Genomic DNA, 19273 nt, shown 5'->3' on the forward strand with positions numbered 1-19273 from the left:
TACTCTGGAGGCTGAGGCAGGAGAGTCGCTTGAACCCGGGGGGTGGAGGTTGCAGTGAGCCAAGATTGTGCCACCGCACTCCAGCCTGGGCAACGAGAGCGAAACTCTGTCTCGAAAAAAAAAAAAAAAATGGGCCGGGTGTGGTGGCTCACGCCTGTAATCCCAGCACTTTGGGAGGTCTAGGCAGGTGGATCACAAGGTCAGAAGATCAAGACCATCCTGGCTAACATTGTGAAACGCTGTCTCTACTAAAAATACAAAAAATTAGCTGGGCGTGGTGGCAGGCGCCTGTCATCCCAGCGACTTGGGAGGCTGAGGCAGGAGAATCGTTTGAACCTGGGAGGCAGAGGTTGCAGCGAGCCGAGATCATGCTGCTGCACTCCAGCCTTGTGACAGACGGAGACTCCGTCTCAAAAAAATTAATTAATTAATAATTGTTTAAATGACCCAGAAAGTTCAGTACTGTCTACATGGCTTTGAATAGACACAATACTATATAATTTCCTCTAACTGTTAGTCTATTTCACTATAGTGGTCAATCAGATATTCAAATTCTTCCTCCTTAATGATGATCAATTCATTATAGCCCAGTTGCCTGGTCTTCTGTACAATGTGCTTCCCATTCTGCTGATGGTCAGAATCCTTAAAACTCATCCACTTCACACATTTTATCAACAGGTAGCGGTTACTTATTCAACATAAGCCATACAGACTCCCTGCCTGGTAACGAAGTGGCCGAATATGAATGGCCAGGATTTCCTGAAAACTGTCTTCTTCCTCAGGGCCAGATGTCACTTTTTATTGACAGCATCTAAGATCCCCTCTACAGTTTCTCATTGGAGGTCTAAGAGAACTAGGGAGAATCAGGGATCATTGTCTGCTCTGAGGAAGCTGTAGATGTCACTGTTCAGGTGTCATCTTCATTTATGTATTTGTTAATTTCACAAACATTTATTGAACACCTACTATGTACAGGTAAAAGGTAAATGATGTAGATACAACAGCCATGATATCTGCCCTCACAGAGCCAGTCAGAAGTGAGGGTTGGAAAGGTATTGGAGGAGGAAATATCTAATATACTAATTAAAATATAGTATAGTAAGTTTAATAGCAGAAAAGCAGGAGGTGTTATGAAAGCTCATAGAAGTACCTCAATCAGGACTGGGGGAGAGAGTCATGAAGGAAGGGTTCCTGAAAGAAGTGATGTCAGCTCAAGAAGGCAAAGAGAGGGAGAAAAGAAAGAAAAACGTCCCCAGGTAGAGAACAGCCAGTCAGAAGTGAAGGCTGAAGAACAGACCAATGGCTATGATGGCCAGATGACCACTGGAGATTCTTCAAGAAAGGGAACTTAGTAACATGACTAGAGATGGCAGCCAAATAGCAAGAGATTGCAGAATGATCTGGTGTTGAGAAAGCAGAGACAGCATTGGTGGACTATTCATTCGAGAAGTTTTCCTGAAGGGAGTAAGTTGAGAGAGCACCCTGAGGAGAAAGCATAATCAAAAACACACAAATTTAGCGCAGCTTTAAGTGGCTCTAAGGAAGGAATACAACTTTTTTAGAACCCTCCCATCGGCCAACACCAAACACAGGGAAGCAGGGTGACATCAAATCTCTTACAAAAACACATTTGCAAGAATTTGCGTGAACTCTGACATGAGTTTGAATAATGCAAATTTTAAAAGATGAAGTCAAAACCTTCTTCATGCTCAGTGGCTGGTGCTGGTCCTGCAGTTCTAACCTAAAGGGGACAACACAGGTGTTATCACTGGGAGGCTAGCAAGCCCCAGATTATGTGCTTAGCAGGTATAGGGAATACTCTCATTAGAAGGGTGATACTTTGGGTTAAACTCTGATTTTCTGTTCTACCATCAGTTTCTTTTAAAAACACAAACATCCCTTGGAGGAAAAGCCGGTGGATGACTAACAGCTAAGAGTAAAGAATTCACTCATTTCTTTGTTCCTTCCCTGCAGAGATGAGGACTAGAGGGTACCCCAGATAGAAAAGAGATACAGAAATTAAGGCTGTTAGAAGGGTTGGGAGGAGAATGAACACAAACTTGTCCCATTCCCAGTTCAGCCCTGGCCACTAACTCCATGCCTGCCTAAGACCAAAAAGACAAAGAGAACTGAATATATCCAGTAGACAACTTGCCAAGCAGAAGTGAGAGTTTCAAATGCTTAGAGTTCCTTATCTTCAGTGATGCAAATTTTTAAATGATGTAAAATACTCAGAACTGTTTTGATTGAGATTTCCATCTCTACTTCTCTAAACAGATTCAGCCTCTAAAAGCCAGAAACCAAAAAAAAAAAAAAAAAAAAAAAGACTTCCATGAAGATATGATTTCTTTTGATGTGATTCCAATTTGTGAGTGAAAATTTTGGTGGCACCCTTATTCCGGAGATAGCCAGTCTTCTCATCTAAGGTAAAAGCTGAAATCAATTATATAAATGAAATTACAGCTGGCTCACATCCATAAATACAGAATCTCTGAGACTGAACAAACAGCAGTGATAGTTGAAGTCAGCTGGCTTATAGCCCAAAGATCCTAAGCTGGTAGCCTTGGGACTGAATCCAGCTCATGTAGTTTCTGTTTGTTTGTTTAAGGTTTTCAACTGAACTTCAATGCCTTTAGATGAGACTGTTGTTTCTAAATTTACCACAGGACTCACAACCTGAGATTGTTCACATAGAGCACTATGTATACATTCATATTACTTGCTTGGTTCCTGTGGATGTTTTAGCTTGGGACCATTGACTTACATAGACTAACATTAAAAACAAATATGCAACCTCTCTCCTAGGTGGAGTTCTGGTGCTAACCGTTTCAGAGCAGAGTGCTAGAGGGTTATTGAGCAACAGGATCACTAAAAAACAATAAACCACAACAGTGTACAACACCACTTTAATCAAACTTCAAAAAACAAAACAGAACAACAAATCAGGAGACCGAAACACCAGTGAAGCTCACCAGCCCTGAATAAAATGTGTCTATAGCTTTGAAGCTGCTTTCCAACAGAAGTACCTGCTAAGTCTCATTGAGCTTCCTTCACGTGCACCACTCGCACAATACCCCTGACATCTGGATGTCCCAGAACACAAGCCTGGCAGCCAATATCCAATTCTGGCTTGGCAAAGGAAACAATCCCTCTGTTCGGTGAACTATGGCCATAAATGCACTATCTGTGGTATCCAACTAAAAATACTCAACTTGGACCAATTCAAACCGCCACTCAGCCAGTCTGGCCACTTGGTGGCTATTTAAGGCATCTGCAGCACGTACTACAGAAACTGTGCCATCACCTGTCTGTTCATATGTCCGGATATGGAGGACCAAAGTCCCCACCCCTACCCCCACCTCAGTTCTCCATGACACTTCCTGCCACACCCTGCACAGAACCCAGGAATCGGAAAGCTAATGCTCAACGGAAGGTTTTGAAGTTGTCTTATTCAATCTTCCCATTCCTCAAACTTGTTCACAAATGAGAAAGCAGGCCCAGCAAGTTGATATGATGAGTACCTTAAGAGGGACTATTAACAGAATTAAGTCTCCAGGACCTCCATTGTGGCCTCAGGAGCTCAGGGTTCCTTCCTGCAACCAGCCTCCTGGGGGCAGGGCATGCCTTCGGGAACAGTGGTCCTCTGCAGCCTAGCCCAACGTTCCTGAATCGAATTTCTATGACCCGCATGGGCAGTCTAGCTCACTCAAGTTCCTCATTAGGGTCTGGTTGAAAGCCCACTGGTAATAAAGGATTCCTCTGCTCTGGCTGGCCCCCGTGCATATATTTCCATCAGAGATATGGGGAAGATTGGCTGGCTAGGGACATATTCCAGCCACAGATTTCATCTAAAAGATAAATGGCTACCTCTTCTGCTTACCACAAGGTGGTGTTTTCTTGTGTCACTGTGACTTTCATTTTCACCAGCCTTCTGAATGTTGCCCTAACCGTTTCCCCTGCTCTAGACAGCCATCCTCCTCCTGGAGGACTTATTTAGAGAAAATTAAATGAAACTCTCTATGACTGATTACCCATTTCATTTATTTGTGTGCAGCTTCTAAAGCTTTACATTATCCACAGCCCATTTATTTCCATTAAAATAGATAAAATCATTAATCAAATATGATGATGAAGGTCACAGCTAACAAATGTAAGGCCATTCTTTACAGAAACATATGGCCTTATCAAACAGTTTTTAAACAAAAATTATATTGGATTTCAGTGTTTATGGGAACATATAATTACCGTAGAATGAAGAGCTGTCTATAATTAATTTTCTCCACTTCTTATTCTCATTGTTCAACTTACCAGACCAGATCTATAGTTCCTTGGGGAGGCTTTATTGACCTCTAGAATCCCTTTGTGATCTGTAGTGCTACTGTGGTCCACAAAATCTGTGTTCTTGCTCTCCCTGACAGCATTTGACATTTGTCATCAGGGGTTGGTAATCCCATATATAGGGCCCCATTTACTACATACCATAGCCAGTCACCAAATAAGAGAAACTCGAAGAAAGAAGAGGAGCAGGAGGAGGAGGAGGAGGAGGCGGCGGCGGCGGCGGCGGCGGCAGCGAAGAAAGAGAAGAAAGAAACCACAAGAGGAGGCCTGTGTAGTAGACATCGTGCCTAACCCAACATCATGTTCGTTCCTCTCTCCCTGGGTAGCAATGCTGATCATTTTAAATAAATCACAGAAATCCCATAGAGTGACGGGTTTAGGCAACCCAAGCCCAAGCCAATCATCACAGCAGATGCCATAGCCAAAGAACTGGTCATTGAGACATCAGAAATTTGTTGGGGGCTTCTGGAAAAGGTCACTTGCTCCTCTGACATGACCACAAGAAGCCACTTATCTCTCTCCCTCTGGAGAGTGTAGGGTGGATATGAAGTCTAGAATTGCAGGATTTTATCAACAAACGAGTTCAGGATGAAGCTCAACCACAGAAGGCAGAAAATGGGGCCTTTTTTTTTTTTTAGAGACAGGGTCTCCCTCTATTGTCCAGGCTGAAGTGCAGTGGCACAATCATAGCTCACTGCAGCCTCAAATTCCTGGGCTCAGGACATCTTCCCACCTAAGCCTCCCGAGTAGCGGGGACTACAGGTACACAGCATCGTGCCAGGCTAATTCTTTTTGATTTTTTGTAGACATAGAGTCTCAATTTCATGATGTTGCCCAAGCTAGAAAATAGGTTCTTGACATCACTGAACTGCTAAATCAAAACTTTTTTCCCAGTTATGTGAGCCAACAAAAAAATCTCTTTTGTATGAACAAGTTGAACTTGGGGTTTCTCTTTCTTGTACAGCAAAAGCCACAATGGATATAATATCCTGGGCAGCTAAGGAGGAACAGTGCATGAAAATTTCTAATCTTGTTGCTGGCTTTACAACATTCTCCAACACCTGAAGGACAGTGGGTGAAGGAGCCAAGGATACACAGCTGATCAATGCTGTTGCCCATTTCCTCAAGCCTCCTGGTAACAAAGGCCAGAGGGTAGCCTGGAAGCCTCCTCTCCAGCAGGACCATTTCTGGCCTGTCTGGTGACAGTGATAGCAGAGTCCAAAGGCTGGGGAAAAGTGGGTGGATGCCAAGACACCACAGAGGCACAGATGGGGTGGAAGTTCTGTAAGGTAGGACATGGGTTCCTGATCTTCCTCCTCCACTCAAAACTTGGTGCTGAACCACACTCCCTAATGGGGCTTCCTGATAAACCCAACGTGAGAATATCCTTGTCATATTGTGGGTGGCTGCCTGCCTGACAGGAGCACAAAAGACTTGCAGGATGGGACAAGGTGCGGAGAAGGTATGTGTGTGTTCTAAGCTCCAGATTCTGATCTGGAATAAGGAGCCAGGAATGAGGAGGTCAGGTCTGCCCTGGGATCTCTCCCAGGAGCTGAAGTATGGTGAGGAGCTCAGGGGCACATGTGGTGAAGGGCAGGAACATTATTCAGCAGTTAGCAAGAGAGGAGCAAATCAGCAATGGAAAGCCCTGGACTATTAAGGTCAGGCCAGATTTTTGTCTTAGAATGTGCTCAAAGTCGGCTGGGCACAGTGGCTCATGCCTGTAATCCCAGCACTTTGGGAGTCCAAGGTGGGCAGTTCACATGGTCAGGAGATCAAGACCATCCTGGCCAACCCAGTAAAACCCTGTCTCTACTAAAAATACAGAAATTAGCCAGGCGTGGGAGCCTGTAGTCCCAGCTACTCCGGAGGCTGAGGCAGGAGAATTGTTTGAACCCGGGAGGTAGAGGCTGCTGTGAGCTGAGATTGTGCCACTGCACTCCAGCCTGGGCAACAGAGCGAGGCTCTGTCTCAAAACAAAACAAAACAAAAAGAATGTGCTCAAAGTCCACTTGGGGCTCTGCAGACAGCAAATTGCATTTCCGCACTTCCACTCAGCAGTCTTACAGCTGAAATGCTGGATTCCAACAGAAAGACTTTCTGGAAGCTAGGGAAATCAGTTAGGGTGTTAATTAGACTTTCTTTGGCGGCAACTTTAACTGAGCACTTTCACTTTCCATCTCCCACACGCAGCAAATGCTGTAATGCTCTGGCTTAGGTGGTAAACAGGAACCGCAGAAATGTTTCTTGTCAAGCCTACTGTTCATGGCGGCCCTCCTTAATATCTGCATTTCTACATGGCTTTGTTGTCCTATTGGCCCTGACATTTTAAATTTTTTATTTTATTTTTAATTTTTTGTGGCTGCTAACTCACACATGGCCCTGAGTTCTGATACGAAATTTCCTCCACCAAGCACTCATTCTTAGGTTCTCATCAAATCCAGCTCAGATAGCTCTTCCAGGAGCACACTCTCCTAAAAATAGAAACAGAAAGACCACAGAGGTCTACGCCCTCAGGCTCTAGTGATAGGCAATTTTACCAAAAGGAGAATTGATTCCAAAGGATGCAAATCAATGCTAACCCTAATGGCTCAAGCTGGTGGGATGTCACGCTCATTTATAGATGACATGTACAAATAAACATATGAAATCACCTTGGTTGGCAAAAAAGAAATAGTGCTACACAAACAAATGTAAGTGCAAGATATGATGATGACGTAAATCTCCTATCGTCTAGAATGGGAGCTCTACTTTAAGAGGAAGGGAAAGAATGAAGCAAGAGAATTCAGGATGAGTTCTCTCCAAAGATGCAAATACTTCACGTCGCTTTGTCCACTGGATGCAGGCTAGGAGACGATTAAACAAGAGGAGAAAATGCAGATGACAGCACAAAGTGATTTTCTTCTATACTTAGCACTGGTCTGACCTTCACCATAAAGTGATATTAGAGGATCTGGCCTGTGTCCAGAGGACAGTGGTCATAAGATCTAAAAGAGATAGAAGGGGAAAAAAAGGCTTGAACTTGTTCAAAGTAAAACAAGAAGACAATGAGTATTGGGCCAAAATGGTCCAGGTTAAGCTGTATTTGGTGACGAGTTCACATTCTCTCCTCAACTAGTAATCTTATTTTCAAATTCATCTTAAGTGACATTTAATATTCAATCTTACTAATTTTCAGGGTGGGAGGGTGATACTGAGAATGGTGATCAAACTTCTTAGGACTGTAGACATTTTATCTTATGTTTATTATATCCAAATAGCTTAAAAATGAATGCAAATAAGAAACAGGGGAGGCTTTATGAGACTGCAGATTCTTGTGCTTCACAGGCTAATGGGCAGAATACCACTGGGAAAACCTGAAGGATTTATTGCCATAGCAAAACAAAGGCAGGCAATATTTGGCAGAAAGGCTTAGACCTCTTATTTCAGAGAAATACTCTGCCATAGTATTTCTCTGAAATAAGAGGTCTAAGCCATTCTGTGTTTGTTATAGGTAGAAAGGGACACAGAAGGGGAACAACTAATGTTGAAACACAGCTGCTGGAGGAGCCCACAGCACTTTTCTTCCTCTCAGACCACTGCACTTGGAAGTCTGCACCTGCACATGGCCATGTATCCCCCAGGGCAGGCAGGGTGGCCGGTAGAGTACCAGAGGCAGGAGACAGGTTTTCATCCAAGCTCTCACACCACGAGGCTGAATGACCATGGACACCTTCCTTGATTTCTTTGGCCTACATTGGATTTGTAAAATGAGAAGACTGGACTAAATCAAATGGCTTCTCATCTCATGCCTAGTACAAGTCAAATTCATTACAACTGTCCACAAGGCCCTACCATCTAGCTCCTCAAAACCTCTCTGACTCATCTCTTCCCCTCCTTTAAGCTCCTGTACTGTTTCTGGAATACATCAGGCCCATTCTCACCTCAGGGCCTTTGCAGCCGCTTGCCCTCTGTCTGGAAAGTTCTTCCCCCAGGATATCTACGTCTGGCTTCCTCACATTACTCAGGTGAGTCTGATATCAATCACATGCTCAGTGAGGATTCACTCACAATTGCAACCACAATTACCTGCCTTCACCCTCTCACTCCCTGCAACAATCTTTGTTTCCCTCTTCAGCTTGAAAATATTTTTTTCTACTTAGCACTCAGCTCTCCACTTATTATATATTTTTACTTATTTATTTTGTTGATGTTTGTCACCCCACCTAGAATATCCGCTATCCAATAGCAGGGATTTCTATCTGCTTTGTTTACTGCTATAGCCTCAGTATCTGGAAGGTGCCTGGGACATAATTCAGTAAGTATTTGCTGAATACATATGTCCATGGATGGCTGGGAGGGAGGGAAAGAGGATTACAGACCTTTACCTTGTCTTCGGTCTGGGGTCTGTGGGCTGTGGTGCTTATGGTCAGGGGGCTCTCTCTGCCACTAGGATGGACTCTGTAACCTCATGACAAAAACAAGCTGGCCTAAGTGAAATATAAAGGGCCCAGGGCCAGACGCGGTATGCTTTCACTCCACTGCAGAACCTCGCAAGCGCTGCTTCCTGCTCGCTCCATATATTAAGCTGATGGGCATGTACACCCAGCACTCTCAGCAGTCATACCCTGGACTCCAGATGTTGTTTATGAGAAATTCCTTATATTAGCATTCAGCTCCACATTTCCAGAATCTAAATTAATGTCATCTAGGGAAAGCATAGTTAAACCCACCTCGTCTGATTCTTCATTTAAAATCCCCAGGTAACAGGGAAGTAAGTTTCCCTATTGCCAAAATATCACGCTTGAGTTTATCCTGAAGTGGGAAAAAGTACTGATGCTCCCACAGGCATTTCAGCCAGTTCCACTAGATGGCAACATGGTCAGGATGTGCTGATATCCAAGAGTGAAATTTACCAGGAACAGAGTAGACAAGCTCCTACGTGCCACTCTACCGCTACGGTTCTTAGCTTGGCATGCACAACCTTGCCTCTCCTTCACTTCAAGTCTGGCTATATTCAACCACTAATTTACAGTTGGTTCTCAAATGGCTCATGCTTACCCTTGAATGCTTATGACTTAATCACTCCAGCCTTGGAAGCCTTATGTACACATCTTTCTGCCAAAGTACGCTGCTCACCCTCCCTTTGGAATTCTATCCAAAACTCACGTCTTCCACAAAACCCTCCCAAGCAAAGCTGGCTCTGTTCTCAACTGTATATATGCAATGACATACAGCCACAGACACATAACCATTTTTATATATGGCTAGAATGTGTGTGTATATGTATATACACACACACACATACATATATGATGGGATCACATGCACAGCTCTAGGCATCTAGTAGACAAATGTATATTGACTATAAATGATATATAGGTGACCACATTCCATACAAGAGAAGCCAAGATTCTACGAAATAATATTTATTGGCTGCTAAGGTTCAATAATGGACCAAAAGACTAGATATACCAACACCCACCTATGTCTTCCAAATTCTAGTTTTTTCCTAGTATCAAATTTAAGTTCCAGAAAATCTGTTGAGCAGAAAAATTTTAAGTAAACCTAAGCAAATATTATACATCAAATTGCAAAAAAGTATATAAACACCAATATAACTTTAAGGGCTATTTAAAACACTGTATTCCAATCCTTGGCAACTTTTTCAATTTACTTTAAAAATAAAATTAAGTCTACTGTGGAAGCATTAAGCATGGCTAAAAACAAACCTAAGGTGTTATTTTAAAAGTACAAAATGCTTTATATATAAGGTAAAATTTTTTTTGGTTGTTAGCGAAAATGGCAACAGCAATACTCAAACAATTACCCAATGAGAGAATAGAAATAAACACCCTCGCGTTTACGGATTGTTCCATGTTGTTACCACTGCTGCCAGACCACCGGGAACCAGAGGTGTCCTACGGTTAATAAACACATAAAAAATGTAAAAGAGAAATTCTGGGTGAAAAAGCCATCCAACCTTTTCAGAGTCCCACCTCTGAAACATTTCAAACCTTCATCTATTTGTAAATGAAACTGTCTACGTGAGAACTTCAGATGCCATTTTTTCCACCTACAATACTTACACCTCCCTCAGCTTAACACTGGTTCCCCACACCCAGAGCCATAGCAAAACAAAATAAAACAAAAGTGATGTGTTGAACACAGTAACTCTAAAGCCACGAACAAACATTATTCCTTGAAGACAGCAATACCATGCTAGTCATCTGAACATTTTACCAGATTTCAACGAAGACATTACATTCAAACATATTCTGAGGGCAGTTTTAACTCACCTAGTTTCAGCATATTCTCCCTGTATACAATTAGAAGGACAACTTCACAGTATCTTGGTAGAGTCATACAGACGTGAGGAACGCACGCAATCACCCTGTTGACGTGTGCACTACGGCGCCTGCATCACCTTCGGGGAGACTCAGTCCTTCTCAAGAAGAATTCAAAATAATTTCTACTATCCTTTTGAAAAATCTACCTTAAGCTTAACACATAAATGCACAGAAGGCACTGGTCAACAACAGTCACTTTGAAAAGTTGTCTTGCTTGTTATTCTGGGAGCTGGGTTTCGTCACTTGTAGTGGAATGCATTATGCAGCCTTTAATTGTAAGTCCAGAGAGGTCTCCACATTCACAACAGGGATGGACTCGTTGCTGCCTGCACTTGCTCCCTGTAAACTACAGCTACACAGAAACTCAAGATTACCTGTGACAAGCAAACAGGAGTATATTCAAAATCAAGCAGAAACAGGAAGTCTATGTTTCAACATGCTAGAAAATAGAAACAGATACTTAAAAAACAAAAAGAGGGAGAGGCCTCATTCACAGATGCCTGAAGAAAAGAAAATTTTAAAAACACCTCATTCCTACCTGTATAAACATGAACGTCTATTAAGTATTGCTCAGAGGTGTTTCTGTTCTCAGGAGAACTAGAGAACACAGTTTGGACAACGTTGCTACTTAAAGTCATTAGCCTTTTGCTTTGGAAGATATAGAAGGTTTTCATAATGAATATAACTGTGAGTGTATCCAGGCATACACAATACACACATGTACACATACACATACATGCATATATATAATCTAATAGTTTCTTTATGAGCCTGTTTATTTACCTGGGCATCTGGCAGTCATTGCCACCCACAAATCTTTCCTTATCCACCCCACAAGTAAGATTCTGCCAGTCCTATGAGGCCCACCTCAAGTGCACCACCTCTAAGAAGACTTTTCCTGGGTGACCCCAGTTAGGTGTGTATGATCTCAACCTCTTCCCTTAGCCCCTACTGCACCTCAGTTGACCTTTCTTGATAACACTTTTTTGGTATCTATCATAGCTGTCCTTGTATTATCTTTGGTTGTTTATCTTACTCTCCCGACATGGTAAGCTTCTTGATTTTATTTCTATACTCTGTAGCAATAACACTCCACCTTGAATCTACCAGGCACCTGGCAAAAAACGTGGAAGGTAATGGACACACTCTTCAAGGCCTGGCTCAGAGTCTATGTAGACCACTTTCCGGTTTTGCAGACGTGCAAGTTATTTAACACCCCTGAGCAATTTTGCACTTCTGTAAGATGAGAATCACATCATCAACATCACAGAATTGCTAGTAAGATTTAAAGAGAACCACGTGAAGCAAATAACATATTGCTTGATGCACACAGAGTTCTCAAGCAGTAATGAGCATTATTACTGACCTAAATTAAAATCAAGTGCCAAATACTAATGTGGGAAGGAGGTCAAAAGAGATACCAAAACAACATCAATTTACAAACATATCTATATGTTTCCTGTTTTCTTTGGCCTACATTAATCATGTGACTAATTCATAGAGATATGATGTTTATACCAGTTTATACCTTAGAAACAATATTTTTGTGTTCTTTTGTGTTAACCCCCCAAATTCTGACTGGACTTCCAAGCCATGAAAACTTCATCAGGAACTAAGGGTCAAAGAAGGCGTCAAGAGAAAACTCTTCCTGGAAGTGCAGGACTCTAAATCACAAGAACTTCCCAGGCCGTGATTCACTGGCAATTCCAAGGGTAAGTTACAAAGAGCAGAAATGCTGCATCTAAACAGAGGAACAGGCCCCTCACATTTCCCTAAAATGTGACCTCAGTGGTGGCTGCTTGGCTAGGTGGTCACCAGGAACCACTCTTTCCATTTCTGCTGGGGGAGGATGGGGCAGTGCAGTGAAGCCGGGGGAAGAGAAGGCTGGAGAAAGAATCCTGCAGTCCTATGTGAAAACAACTCCCACCATCACAGCAGGGCCCTTACACACACTCCAGGCCCAGTCAGGGAGGTACCAGCAAGGTCCCAACACCAGGCAAGGGCAGAGGAGGCTACACATGGTAGCCTCAGGTATCCAGTGGGCACCTCCACGCCCAGCAGGAAATAACTGATTTTGGAGAGAGTTCTCCAAAAATAGGAGAATAAAAAGCAAAGCATCTGCATAGGCATTTCCCTAAGACACTCCTCTTCTCTCACTTGAGACTAGAATGCCCAGGTTGTCCTTGGATCTATTCAAAGTGTGCTGTTTAAACCAGTACCAGCAGTTAGCATTCTGCTTATCCTATTATATTTGGGAAGAAAGAAGAGTTGCAGACAGAGGCTAAAGAGCAGGGAGACTCTCGAGTAAATATTTGTGAAGCAGTCAAACCTTATAGAATAGCCTTATGTTTAAAAAAAAAAAAGTTAATCTCTACAAAGATGCCTTTGTAGACATGACTATGCACAGAACTTCCATGCTTCCCTAGGACTTGTGAATTAAGACACTCTAGGTAGGCTCAGGGATCAACACTGTGATGGTCGCCCAATATGGATGCATCACCCATGCTTCAAGGCAAGGCAGAGAGAGCAGACAGCTGAGAATTCCAGCCCTAGGAGCCCTGCCTAGTGGCCTCTAGTGGCTGAAGAATCTGTCCAGACCCAAATTTGTAAAGGCAATTTGCACTCAGGAATACACGTGGCTCTTGGCCTTTTTCTTGGTGAGCGGAGCTCTGCAGCAGAAGCACAGGGCTAATCTGCACCCCAACCCCTAATCCCCAGCCCCTGAGAGCACAACTGACACTGTCAGTCATGGGAGCACTCTGGAGTGTCACAGTAATACCAAATGAGCTGTCATGAGGGAAGTCTGGGGCTGTCTTATCTGGTATTCTTCTCTATCTCTCTGCAAACACACGATGGTGGCCATGAGAAAACCGGATCCTTCTCCTCCGTGTGTGTGTGCTCCGGGTTATCGTGGCATCTCAGAGCAAGAGACTATCACTTAAATCATTTCACTCCCTGCACGCTCAGCGAAAGTGGGTGGCAATCCCAGTTTCCAAAGCGAGTGGCAGAGCAGAGAGGTTAAGCAGCATATTCAACAGGGCCCTGCACAATAGGGCAGGGCTGAGAGGAGAGGCCATGAGGCCTAACCCCTGCCCTACCAGAACAATCTCTAGACACACACGCTCTCACTGGCCTAGTTTCATCAACTGCTTATCACATACCCCAAGAAAAATATTTCCTTCACAGCTACCCACATCCTTATCAGTAGCACATTCAACAAAATCATCACAAGAGTGAGACATTTGTGCCTGCATAAAAAGATACTTTCATTTGTTTATTTCATCTAATTCGACAGCCTCAGACAAAACTGGAAATGTCTACAAAACACCTTGACCTTTATGCTTTGGCATTCCCAGGATACTTCCTAATCCCTAGTGCTTAATGCCATGACTGCCAAGATTAATTTCATTTTCTTCCTGTTCAACCTTTCTCTCTTCCCATCAGTTCTCTACGTACGCTCCTGACATGCTGAATCACACCCATACCAACTCTTTCAATGGCCTCCCTACACCACGGCCCTAATCAGAGCTTCCCCCTCCTCTATTCAACTTATTCCTCTCTGTCTCTCTCCTCTTCTTCGAAGAGGAAGGAATCATTGATGAAGCATGAAGAAGGCAGGCTGAGAAGGAATTATTCCAGGAGACCCAGTGCCTGAGATAAACAATGTGCTCAGAAGCGTTTTCCAGATGTTCTAACAGAGATGGCGGACGGTCAGACCCAACTTCTCACATAAAGGAGGCCTTGCACGGCACAGGATTTCCCCAGCCTTGTCTAGACATGGCCTTGCATGGTCCGTGTCTAGACAAGGTTGGGGAAATCCTGCTGCTAAGCACCTGCAAATGTCCACAGTGTGCATGGTGCTCTCACTGTGGTCCACTCAGTCCTCGCCAAAACCCTGGGAAGTGGGCATCGTTATCCTCAGGTTACAGGTGTGGAAACCCAGCTCCATAAAGGTAACATCTGTTCAGCAGAATGCTGGAATATGAGCTTACATCTGCTGGCTTTTTTGTCTTCGTATCATATCACAAAAACATCCATGATTCACCAGGCAAAAAGCACAAAGAGCAGACCACATGGAAAATAGGAATAATAGCTTTAGGTTTAATAGAAACGCAAAATAACTCCCAAGGCCAGGTAGAGTGGTGAGTTAAGCAGTGTGAACAACTGCTGCTGAGGGCCAGCACTGGGGCAGAGATTGCTCACGTCTGTCATCACCACAGCTGCCATTCAGGCTGCCCACCCAAATGCGCTGCACAAAAGGTAAGCATGGGAAGGTAGGCCTTTCTATCGTGTAGTACTTGTTTCTATGTTTTAAGTATAAATTGTATAAAAAATGTTATTGTTAGAAGCAAAAAAAAAGAAGGCTGTCTTCTAATTTCTCTTAGAATCACATAACTTGGGTGTTGGCAAGACCGCTGATACCATCTAACCTCATTTCACAAGCAAGGAAAACAAGGCCATCCAAGGAGACGGAAAGGCTTGCCCAGAATCCCACCACTAGCTATGAGCAGCACAGCTGTGGCACTTGCTGGGCCCTAGGCCTGCAGAATGAGCATCTACGTCTGTCTTCCTATGATTCATGCTCAAGTCTCCCTTCACACCTACACTACCAATGAAAACACAGAATCAGCATTTAGAAAGCAAAGAAACACTGAGTGCTGGCTGCAATAAATATGCTGGCACTTAAATGTGGTTTATTCTCTACTGAACTGAATATAAACAGAGGCCTGACATTTTATAGCATCATTCCATTGCAAAACCTCATGTAAAACTGAACTTGATCCCTAGTAATAAAATACTAAACTAATTAAACTCTCAATTTGCCAAGAAAAACTATCCAATCGTAAGGTAAATTTCTAGAAATTCTGGTTAATAAGGCCATGAATATTTCCCAAGTTAAATTTCTCATCTTCCCTCCATCACCAACCTATTATTTTTTTCTGTTTTAACCTCTCTGGCTCCCTTCACAACCTTGTCACTTGGTCATCACTGATTTCTCTCTTGGTTTGGGTGGTCACTTATTTACCACGTTCTGCTGTCTTCTCATCTGTGCCTCACCCATTCTCATTTCCATTTGCATTGTGTTAAACCTCCTTTTGTTTTTAAGGCAATAGAATGTGGTTTCTTGAAAAGACAATATTCCAGAGAATGCCAGCCAAGCACTTCTATTCTCCATTCCCTCTCTAGAAGACAGAGAGCTTTCTCATTATGTAGTGAGATATATCATGTGGCTATTTTCAAACCAAGTTTTTTTTGAAAAGTAAGTTTCAAAAACCTTTCCAGCCTGGGCAAGGTGGCTCATACCTGTAATCCCAGCACTTTGGGAGGCTGAGGTGGGCAGATCACTTGAGGCCAGGAGTTTGAGACCAACCTGGCCAACATGGTGAAACCCCATCTCTACTGAAAATGAAAAAATTAGCCAGGAGTAGTAGTGGATGCCTGTGGTCCCAGCTACTCGGGAGGCTGAGGCAGAAGAATTGCTTGAGCCCAGGAGGCGGAGATTGCAGTGAGTAGAGATCGCATCACTGCACTCCAGCCTGGGCAGCAGAGTGAGACTGTCTCAAAAAACAAAAACAAAACAACAACAACAAAACCTTTTCAATTTAGAGAGCAATCAGCACTATAACATGTCTTGAGTAATTTCCCTTTCATGTTTTCCCCTAAGAAAAGCACATCATTTTTGAATGTCTGTAGGAAAAATATGATGTGTCACCCAGTTCTGGGCCTCTTCCCATTTGTACCCTGAGTCCACATGTTCATGTGCTCCACAGTCAACACACATCCGCCCCCACTCTCCTCAGCCTAACAACATGAACAAATTTACCCAACAACAAGGCTGGTGGCAAATCCTTCCCAATGGGGGCCTGAGAACAGACATTTCCAGGAAACGACATCTCATCCCCTGGAAAAGAGTTAGAGCCCCATTTCCCCTTTCCACAAATGCAGTCCTTTTCTTACAAAGGAGGAAGAGGCCACGGGAGCTCGAGCCCCCATCCTGTGGTTTATACTTCTGTCTCCCCTTCCCTATCTTCTTGTCACCCAAGCCCCTTCAGGACAAAGGAGGGCACATGGGCTGGTTTAATCTGGAAGAGGCTTACTAATTCAGTAAAGGGATAGGTCAAAACTAAATTCATAAGTGTTCTTACTTCAAAACAGCTTCTGTTCTAGGGCTCCATATCTCATCTTCCCATCAGTCACTCAGACTAAAACCTCAGTGTCATCGTGGGTCCCACTCTCCCTCTTCCCCAGCTCCAAAATGCTCCTCTGCCTTCTCATTTCCAGCCCATCATCCCAACCCCCTTCAGGCTCATCATCTAGCCGGAACTTCCTGCTCCTCTTACTTAGTTGTCCTCATGGTACATCTTCTTGAAGAACAGCCTGATCACCCTAACATTGCCATGTGTACCTAGAATTTAGTTTAAAAAGTACTTCTGTATCCTCACTCACCATGTCACCCTCTGATGAGGAGCATGCAATGCTTCCCTGCCGCTCAGGGCTCCGAGTCCATGAGTCAACACAGGATTTAAAGCAGTCCCCAGTCCTGCCCCCGCCGTGCTTCACTGTTTTGCCTCTGGGCCTCGGCTCACCCACTTTCTTCAGCCCCTCGGATCCTTTCCATCGTCACCAGCTGCAAAACACTGCCAATCTCCCAAGGCTCCGCTCAGATGAACCCTTTCATGACACTGTAGCCAGTCACTGGCTCCCACTCCTGCATCTCTGTGATATTTGGACACTTACAGCATTTCCTACATTTTGCTCCAAGAGGTAGCCATGTTTTGCTCCAAGAGGTAACCATCACTATACACAGTTCATCAGCCCTACTACACCACACTCTTATATGACAGGGAGATTTCTTCATTCATTCAGCATGAATGAATCCACCTGCATTTACCCAGTACCTACTGAATAGCAGACATTGACTTAGATGCTGGGGACATGGGAAATGAACCATATGGCGTTGCCTGTCTTACAAAACTGACCTCAATGGGAAAAAGAGGTGGCAGTCCAGTAAGCACATACGTAAATAAAGGACAGACTGTGAAAGGTGCTAGGGCAAAAATAAACAGGGGATTCTGATGGAGCCCACTCTAGCAGAAGTGGCATTGGAGGTATATGCTGAAAGCCACAGGAATAATGGTCTGGGCGGTAGAAAGAGCAAGTGCTACAGCCTGAGATAGGACAAGCCTGGCACGCTTCAGGGAAGGAGAGGAGAGGGGCTGCTCGGCTACAGTGAGAGAAGCAAGGGGAGGAAAGGTGTGAGAAGCAGTTGGGAGCTCGCCAAAGGCCAGAATATGTAGACCATATAGGACATGGTAAGGAGTTTATGTTATATGGCGGGAATGTAAAATAGAACAAATGTCTGGAAGGCAAAGTGACAATAAAGATAAAAAACTTTAAAACTCCACAGGGCCTTTGAACCACTTACAGGAATACATCCAGTGAAATAGAGACAAGTGTGGATAGCTGTGGTGCAAGGAAGCTGTGCAGGTTATAGCAATGACCCCATATGAAAACTTTTAGAGCCCTACTATCCACATGCAGACTGATTAAGTAAATTACGGCACATCCATATAACAGCATGTAATGCAATCTTTTTTTATTATTATTTTTTTTTTATTTTAAAGACAGGCTTTCACTGTGTTGGCCAGGTTGGTCTTGAACTGCTGGCCTCAAGCAATCCTCCTGCCTCAGCCTCCCAAAGGGCTAGGATTACAGATGTGAGCCACTGCACTGGTCAGTAATGCAATCTTTAAAACTGATCTTGCAGAGTATTAATAACATGAGAACTCTTCACAAAGGCTACAAAACAATATATAAAAGCAAAGAAATTATATTAAGCCATATATAATTTTTTTTTTTTTTTGAGACGGAGTTTCACTCTTGTTACCCAGGCTGGAGTACAATGGCGCGATCTCGGCTCACCGCAACCTCCACCTCCTGGGTTCAGGCAATTCTCCTGCCCCAGCCTCCTGAGTCGCTGGGATTACAGGCACGTGCCACCATGCCCAGCTAATTTTTTGTATTTTTAGTAGAGACGGGGTTTCACCATGTTGACCAGGATGGTCTCGATCTCTTGACCTCGTGATCCACCCGCCTCGGCCTCCCAAAGTGCTGGGATTACAGGCTTGAGCCACCGTGCCCGGCCAGCCATATATAATTTTTAAAGAGAAAACTATAAGCACACAGAAAAGAGCCTGAAATGATGATATTCATAACATATTTTTTTCTGGTTAATAACAATAAGGAGTACCTCTTTTTTTATTGATCAAATTGTAGTTGATAAATACACCACACAAACATGTAACACTGTTGTGATAAGGAAAAAAGGTTTCAAAAAGCCTGTGAGTTACAAAGCATAGCAGAGAGGATATCCTACGAAATTGTATAAACAAATAGAGGCTGCTAATCAGGAGACAGCTAGGGCAACCTTCTGTCTTTTCAGGGAATCTTCAAAGAGAAACTGAAAAACAAACCGTAAAAATGCCCTAGAGCTTGGGGCAGGAAGTGTGTCATTCCCTTCTTGCTTATCCCTGTGACTCAGCAGTGACTCCAGGCCCCTCTGATCCATGCATGAAGAAGTTAGAGATAGGAGTTCTGAGAGGATG

At 43.6% G+C, this 19273-nt stretch overlaps 1 protein-coding gene across 2 annotated transcripts in view; it reads right to left on the minus strand.

Moving 5' to 3' along the window:
- Positions 1-19273, minus strand: part of TNFAIP8 (TNF alpha induced protein 8) — a 118609-nt gene that overhangs the window by 49663 nt on the left and 49673 nt on the right. The window contains exon 1 of one of the 2 annotated variants that reach the window (XM_032271947.1): positions 10617-15988. The exons of the other annotated variant lie outside the window; for it this stretch is intronic. Coding sequence (XP_032127838.1) covers positions 10617-10683 — 67 coding nt within the window. The 5' untranslated portion in view covers positions 10684-15988. Of the gene's footprint in view, positions 1-10616; positions 15989-19273 lie in introns of those variants that run through there. 2 annotated transcript variants of the gene reach the window in all.

Source organism: Sapajus apella, unplaced genomic scaffold (assembly GCF_009761245.1).
Source record: "Sapajus apella isolate SASKATOON/1434 unplaced genomic scaffold, GSC_monkey_1.0 scaffold1, whole genome shotgun sequence".
In the NCBI taxonomy this organism is placed as follows: Eukaryota; Metazoa; Chordata; class Mammalia; order Primates; family Cebidae; genus Sapajus; species Sapajus apella.